The sequence below is a fragment of the Pseudorca crassidens genome, chromosome 5, assembly GCF_039906515.1.
Source record: "Pseudorca crassidens isolate mPseCra1 chromosome 5, mPseCra1.hap1, whole genome shotgun sequence".
NCBI classification, from domain to species: domain Eukaryota; kingdom Metazoa; phylum Chordata; class Mammalia; order Artiodactyla; family Delphinidae; genus Pseudorca; species Pseudorca crassidens.
The window spans coordinates 38,720,551-38,728,228 of NC_090300.1; the positions used below are offsets into that span (position 1 = coordinate 38,720,551).

General features: G+C 41.8%; 1 protein-coding gene across 6 annotated transcripts in view; it reads right to left on the bottom strand.

Moving 5' to 3' along the window:
• The window catches only part of ACP3 (acid phosphatase 3), a 51,136-nt gene extending 47,962 nt beyond the window's left edge, over window positions 1-3,174 (bottom strand). For all 6 annotated transcript variants that reach the window (XM_067737813.1, XM_067737811.1, XM_067737810.1 and 3 more), the window contains exon 1: window positions 2,995-3,174. In XM_067737813.1, coding sequence (XP_067593914.1) covers window positions 2,995-3,108 — 114 coding nt within the window. In that variant the 5' untranslated portion in view covers window positions 3,109-3,174. The remainder of the gene's footprint in view (window positions 1-2,994) is intronic.
• Window positions 3,175-7,678: the final 4,504 nt, after the last annotated feature.

Sequence of the window (7,678 nt, forward strand, 5' to 3'; positions counted from 1 at the left end):
TGACATCATCCCTTTCTTTGTAAAACCCAGGTAGAATGAGAAGGAATTATTCTCTTTGAGATCACCTGAACTTGTGGTTTTTCCTGGCTTAGGGGAGAGAGAATGCTTTAAAATGGCATTTCCCCATTTATGGGTGGAATAATGATGTATGGGATTACTTTTTAAAAGTCCATTAAGAGTGCATCAGCATATAGATGAAACAAGGTTGGCCATGAGTGATAATTACTGAAGCTGGTTGATGGGTACCTTGAGACTCACCATACTTATTATTCTCTCTATAAATTATAAAACAGCAATTCTCTAAGGGTTTTCTATGAGACGTTATGGAAAAAAAGAGGAGGTGTATTCTGTAGTCAAAATTTAGGAAATATAATTTACTAGATCCTTTCCTTGAAAGCCACAGTAAATATTAGACTATTAAAGACTCTGAAAAGTTCTGCCTTTAAGAGACCTTTAAAAACATTTTAACCCACGTTTTCTTCTCCAATCTGATTTGACTATTGAAACACCTGTTAACAACTTGTCAAACTAGCATTCCAATGGATGCACACTGGTGAACCTCTTTCAAAAGAGCATGTGGTGACTGTGTTCATGAGAGAGAACAAGAACCGGACAGTTTCCTGCTCTTTCTGCCAAGAACAGTTTTTCAGAACTGGGGAAGCTTTGTTTTCTTTTTTGTATCACGGTAGAAAAGCAAGGAAACCACTTGCTGACTATGAGTGAAGCCAATACACAGGATGGAGAAGCCTCAGCTTCATGTGCTGGGTTAGGCACACGCAGCAGGAACAGAATGTGTCTAGTGATTAAGGGCAGGCTTCTGGAATCATACAGCCTGGGTTCAAATCCTAGCTGTGTGACCATGAGCAAGTTGCTTAATCTCTTTGTGCCTCAATTCCTTCATCTATAAAACAGGGTTAATAGGGTTAATAAGGTTTTTACAAAAATGTTATAGAATGGTTTCCAGATTTAGCAAACAAAAATGCAGCATGCCCAAATGTTGCATGGAAACATAAACATACTAAAAATTTATTTGCTGTTTATCTGAAGTTCAAATTTAACTGGGCATCCTGTGTTTTCTGGTAACCTTATTTTATAGGGCTGTTGGGAGGATACTGTAACATAATCTATTGAAATTTCAAAACAGTGCCTGGCACATAGTAAAAAATTAAGTAACTATTGGTTATTGTCATTAATATTATCACTTTAATCAGAGGTACTTTCTTTTATTCTTGTTCTCCTAATAATTTTCTAGGGAATTTCCTCGGTATATAATTAAACCATTTATAGTCAGATATTCTCTTTAATCAGTAAAAAGAAGACAGTGGTATCTTCCAGCCAAGAAAGATGTATTAAGTTGCCCTTAATCTACCACTAATGGAAGAAATTTGAGGTAGGAAAAATTGTTAACATTAGTCATGTGTGGTAATTGTTAAATTTTTTTAGCTCCTAGAGAGTTACCTTTGTAAGGTTTTTCTTAGGTATTAACAACTTAGTATTAACTTGTAGTCCCTGAACACATGCTAACTGAGAGTGTAGAGGGAGAAAGGAAACCCACAACAGTTTGGTAGCTAAGGGAAGTCAGCCTGATGTTGTAAAACATGGAGGAAAGAATGGACCAGATGCTGTTAGCTGAGAGTTCACTGTAATATCCCAAAAAGGATTTCCCCTCAACCAGCTTGTCATGGTGTTGACAGTACAATTCCTGCAGAGTCCCTACACTTGCTTAATGCACATGTTTGCAAGGAACACACTGATATAAGTAAAAGTGTAACTTACATGGATTTCCCTATATAAAGTACACAGTGTTCTACAGCTTTTTTTTTTTTCCAACACAGAAGCCTGACAGCTGGTGAATCATTCATAAACAAATTGATGATATATTTCTCTGGTCTCTCTCTCTCTCTCATTGCTGGTCTCTCTCTTTCTCTCATTGTTGACTCATAGTAAAGATTTATTGGACTAAAAATCATGATTTGCATAAACATATGGTTATGAAATTTTTCTTTAGAAGGTAAAGAAAGGAGTCCTGAGTACAGCAAGCTAAGAAAAATAAAAACTTCGTGTTTAATTTTTAAGTAAAAGTTGACTTTCCTTGAAATTATAAAAATAAATTTTGGATATTCTTTCAGAAAGAAAATGTACTTATCAGCATACTTTCACTCTACCAAATGAAAAAATGTGATGAAGAAAAAGAGATCAAGAAAGCCTGCAAATTTCAAGGAGAGAGTCAGAGGCAGAGACAGACAGTGAGTAAAACAGAAAAAAGAGAAATAGAGAAACAGAGAGAATCAAAGACCACACAGAAAGTGAGAGATATAAAGGAATTAATTCCAAGACAGTAAAGTAGTAAATCCCCTTTACTTTGCAATCTCTCTCCCTATCTATTTTTTAAGGCGATGCCAACAGTATATTTTCTTTCCTTGACAACATACAGTAGCTGCCCCATCCCCCCTTTCCTAACTTGTCACCCATACCATGGGTTGGGAAAAACATGATTTTAATGGTCAACCAAATCTATGCTTCAGGAAGTCATCCTACAACTCGAGTTTAGTTTTACTTTAATGCTTCAAAGACTGCTTATAAATATATCAGGAAAAAGGGAAAGGGCTACTTAATTTAGAAAATGACTGTTTTTTGGCTTGCCAACACATAGTCATTAAATTGAATGAAGCCAGTTTAGCTTCTGGTGCTAAACAGACCTAGAGGAGGTGTCTCCTGGCCTCGAGTAGCTATCAAAAGGGATCTACATTCAAGGCATTGTAAAGTAAGTGAATAGATAAATAACATTCGTAAAGTAAAAAATAACCAAACCAAACGGGCTTTTGTCAGGACATGTTCGCTCTTCATTATGAGGAAGTTGCAAAACTTGCATATTCAGCTTTCTGAGTTTGGTCTTCAGGAGACTACACTAGGGTAAAATGAAACCTGACACTTGATTTTCAGACCCTGCTGGTAACAATTTTATAGGAAAAGCAATGAGGAAAGTCTACTCACCAATGTCACAAACCTCAGCTCCTTGGCTCCTACACCTCGGTCCAGCCAGAAGGAAAGCAGGAGGCTAAGGCGAAGGCTTGCTGCCCTGGCCACAAGGAGGGTGGCAGCTCTCATTCTGGGGTGAGCTGTTTCTGGCTGGAGTTGGGACGTGCTGCTTCCAGGGCAAAAGCCATTAGAGGGGAAGCTATTTAACCAAGGGATTGAAAGGGAAGTGGGAGGAGCCAAGACTCGTGAATAGTAAAATCTCCAGGTGGCTTGGGGTGGGGTTTGGCCTGTGTCTGGTCAGATCATTTTTGGACTGGGTGTTAGAGCTTATGGTCTTCCGGATTTAAGTTAGAACACTAAGGCCCAGAAAGGGGAGAGCTGTTGCTCAAGGTCACAGAGCACATTACTAGATATTTCTTTTTTAGTTTATCTTTATCCTTTGTTTAGATGGAGTCTGATACAATGTTTGTTTTGTGGCTGTCACTTGGGAAAGGGATAGACCCTAAGTTTGGACACCTCAGGCCAGTGATTCCTAATTTTTTTGGCAATCCGGAATTATAGGGAGAGAAGTATGAAAGGAACTGCAGATAATAACATATATTGGGTGTATTCTCCAAGCCAAACATGGCGTCCTTTTCTAAACTCTCATGTAGCCTATTTTTAAGTAGAAGAAAAATAAGAGCAACTTTATTTTGAGAATTTTTAGTCAAACTTTGAGATATTTGGGGCTCATCTGAGGTATCTCAAAATTAGGATTACAATTACCTTACCTAACCTGACACAGTTAACAAACAACAACAACCACACACTAACCTACAGCCCTGTACTATTAGTCACCAACTCTGGCCAGGAGTCTTACAGTCTGGGCAAGTTACACCCTTGCTTCTCCAGCCGTGATCTAATCAAGGATGTTACAAAACAGGATAATCCGGACTGAGAGAATTTAGATTTCCATTTTCTCCCCGACCTGTCAGCCCCATATAGGCTAAAACAGGATTTTTTGTGCAAAGCTGCCTGTCGGGATGCTCCCACCTCATCAGAAGAGGGAACAACCCATTCTCTGGTACACTGCACTTGGGAGACCTCTGTTGTTATGTGATCACAGGGTGTCCTAGAATGTGGTACATAGGAGAGCTGTTGCTTTTTCCAGTGTGGGGAAATATGTGTGGAGAAGGAATGCATGTATGGTTGGGGTTTGATATTTAAGGGGACTTGTGACCCTCTATTTACCATCACATTCTCCACCTGCCAGTCCCCACTGTCATTCTTAATGGGTGAGATATTGAGGAGAAGAGTGTAGGGAAAAGGGGATGAAAACTAAGAGGTTGTCCAGGGCAGAAATGAAGTCACCACTTGGATTCCTGTTACATGTACCAGGCAACCTGAGAACGGAAGCTCCACCACCTACTTACCATCCACACAGGCTTAGTTCTGAACCAGGTGCTTTAAATTGTGTCAGATACTTGATTCTGTGCAATGTCTTATTTTCTCAAGAATCAGCCGGCTCCTTGTTCTCCTATCTTCTTCCTTGTCTCACCCTTTGATTGATACCTGGCAGTATTCTGGCTATAGCTTTAGTGCTTCCTGATAATGGTTCTAACCTATCTGTGCCATCTTGTGCTAGGTTGGATAAACCTTACTTCTGACACAGACCCTACTTTTTCTGTGTCACATCTTCTGAACTTCTTTTAGCCTTCCAAGTATGAACAACAATAACAGCAACAGCTTTTTATAGAGAGTGTCAGAAAAATGTTACTTGAATTGAACACATAAGTGAATGGCTTTTACTTCTACTCTATTTCAGTCATCATCCTAACTTCTACTCTGATCATCAAATTATAAAGGGAGACAGAGATCATTAATGTAGTTCTGAATACCATGAAGTTGAGGCTGAAAAGTCCTCTAAATTCATATGGATCTCATTTTAGGATCTTCTTTGGTCTCTTGAACCTTGAATTCATAAGGCCTTTGTAAAGACCTAAAATGTCATCGGGAATGAATATATGAATATGATATTATCGAAAGTGAGACTTGAAAAAATAGTGGGGTGTACTTATTGACATCCCAATGAACATGGCAATAATTTTAGTGTCAATAAGTAGCAGAACTTACTAGTGAAATCACTTTTGTCCCTCGTGGTACTCCTTTTGTCATATGTAAAGTGTTCAACCTCTAATTGGCCCAGTGTTAGGAAGTTCCATAAGCGGAGCAGATTGGGCTCATCAGAAAGCAAACTTCCAGGTGGAGATTTGCATGGGGGAAATTTATCAGGGAGTGCTCTCAGGATCAAAAACAGTAGGTGGAGGAGAAATAAACAGGACTGGGAAGAGAGAGAGGGCCTCAGTTGATGCTGCTAGTAATTCTGAAGCTGTGATGGCCTTTTGGAGTTGTCCTGAAGTGGGGAAAGTAGGCAGGCCTTTAATCCCTGCATTAGCCAGTCATGGGAGGCAGGCTGTTCCTGGCAGGGAGTGTGACAGTGGGTTAAAATGACTCTCTTCGGGAGGAGATGCTAGATGACGGAAGAGTAAGACGTGGAGATCAACTTCCTCCCCACAAATACATCAGAACTACATCTACATGTGGAACAACCCCTACAGAACACCTACTGAATGCTGGCATAAGACCTCAGACCTCCCAAAAGGCAAGAAATTCCCCACGTACCTGGGTAGGGCAAAAGAAAAAAACAGAGACAAAAAATAGGGATGGGACCTGCACCAGTGGAGGGAGCTGTGAACGAGGAAAGTTTTCCACACACTAGGAAGCCCCTTCACTGGCGGAGATGGGGGGTGGCGGAGGGGGGAAGCTTTGGAGCCACGGAGGAGAGCGCAGCAACAGGGGTGTGGAAGGCAAAGCGGAGAGATTTCAGCACAGAGGAATCGGTGCCAACCAGCACTCACCAGCCCGAGAGGCTTGTCTGCTCACCCACCGGGGCGGGTGGGGGCTGGGAGCTGAGGCTCAAGCTTTGGTCGGGTCCCAGGCAGAGGACTGGGGTTGGCTGCATGAACACAGCCTGAAGAGAGCCAGTGCACCACAGCTAGCCAGGAGGGAGTCCAGGGAAAAGTCTGGAACTGCCTAAGAGGCAAGAGACGTTTTCTTACCTCTTTATTTCATGGTGCGTGAGGAGAGGGAATTAAGGGCACCGCCTAAACGAGCTTCAGAGACGGGCGCGAGCCGGGGCTATCAGCGAGGTCCCCAGAGACGGGCATGAGATACTAAGGCTGCTGCAGCCACCAAGAAGCCTGTGTGCAAGCACAAGTCACTATCCACACCTCCCCTCCCAGCAGCCTGTGCAGCCTGCCACTGCCAGGGTCCCATGATCCAGGGACAACTTCCCTGGGAGAACACATAGCCCACCTCAGGCTGTTGAAAGGTCATGCTGGCTTCTGCCGCCACAGACTCGCCCTGCATTCAGTGCCGCTCCCTCCCCCACCCCACCAGTCAGAGTGATCCAGAGACCCCTAATCAGCTGCTTCTTTAACGCCGTCTTGTCTGGACCGGAACAGACACCCTCAGGCGACCTACACTCAGAGGTGGGGCCAAATCCAAAGCTGAACCCAAGGAGCGGAGCGAACAAAGAGAAAGGGAAATCTCTCTAAGCAGCCTCAGCAGCAGCAGATTAAATCTCCACAATCAACTTGATGTACCTTGCATCTGCGGAATATCTGAATAGACAACAAATCATCCCCAATTGAGGCAGTGGACTTTGAGAACAATGATATATTTTTTCCTTTTTCTCTTTTTGTGACTGTTTATGTGTATGCTTCTGTGTTTGATTTTGTCTGTATAGCTTTGCTTTTACCATTTGTCCTAGGGTTCTGTCTGTCCGTTTTTTGTTTTAGTATAGTTTTTAGCACTTGTTATCATTGGCAAATTTGGTTTTTGGTTTGGTTGCTCTCTTCTTTCTTTTTTTTAATTACTTAAAATTTTATTTTTAATAATTATTTTTTATTTTAATAAATTTATTTTATTTTATTGTTTTCTTTCTTTCTTCTTTTCTCTTTTTATTCTGAGCAGTGTGGATGACAGGCTCTTGGTGCTCTGGCTGGGCATCAGGCCTGTGCCTCTGAGGTGGGAGAGCCGAGTTCAGGACTGTGGTTCACCAGAGACCTCCCAGCTCCACGTAATATCAAATCACGAAAATCTCCCAAACATCTCCATCTAAACTCCAAGACCCAGCTTCACTCAATGACCAGCAAGCTACAGTGCTGGACACCCAATGCCAAACAAGTAGCCAGACAGGAACACAAACCCACCCATTAGCAGAGAGGCTACCTAAAATTATAATAAGGTCAGAGACACCACAAAACATACCACCGGACATGGTACTGCACACCAGAAAGACAAGATACAGCCTCATCCACCAGAACACGAGCACTAGTCCCCTCAACCAGGAAACCTACACAACCCACTGAACCAACCTTAGCCTCTGGGGACAGACACCAAAAACAATGGGAACTACGAACCTGCAGCCTGCAAAAAGGAGACATCAGACACAATAAGTTAAGCAAACTGAGAAGACATAGAAACACAGAGCAGATGAAGGAGCAAGGTAAACACCCACCAGACCAAACAAATGAAGAAGAAATAGTCTACCTGAAAAAGAATTCAGAGTAATGATAGTAAAGATGATCCAAAATCTTGGAAACATAATGGAGAAAATACAAGAAAAGTTTAACAACAACCTAAAGAACTAAAGAGA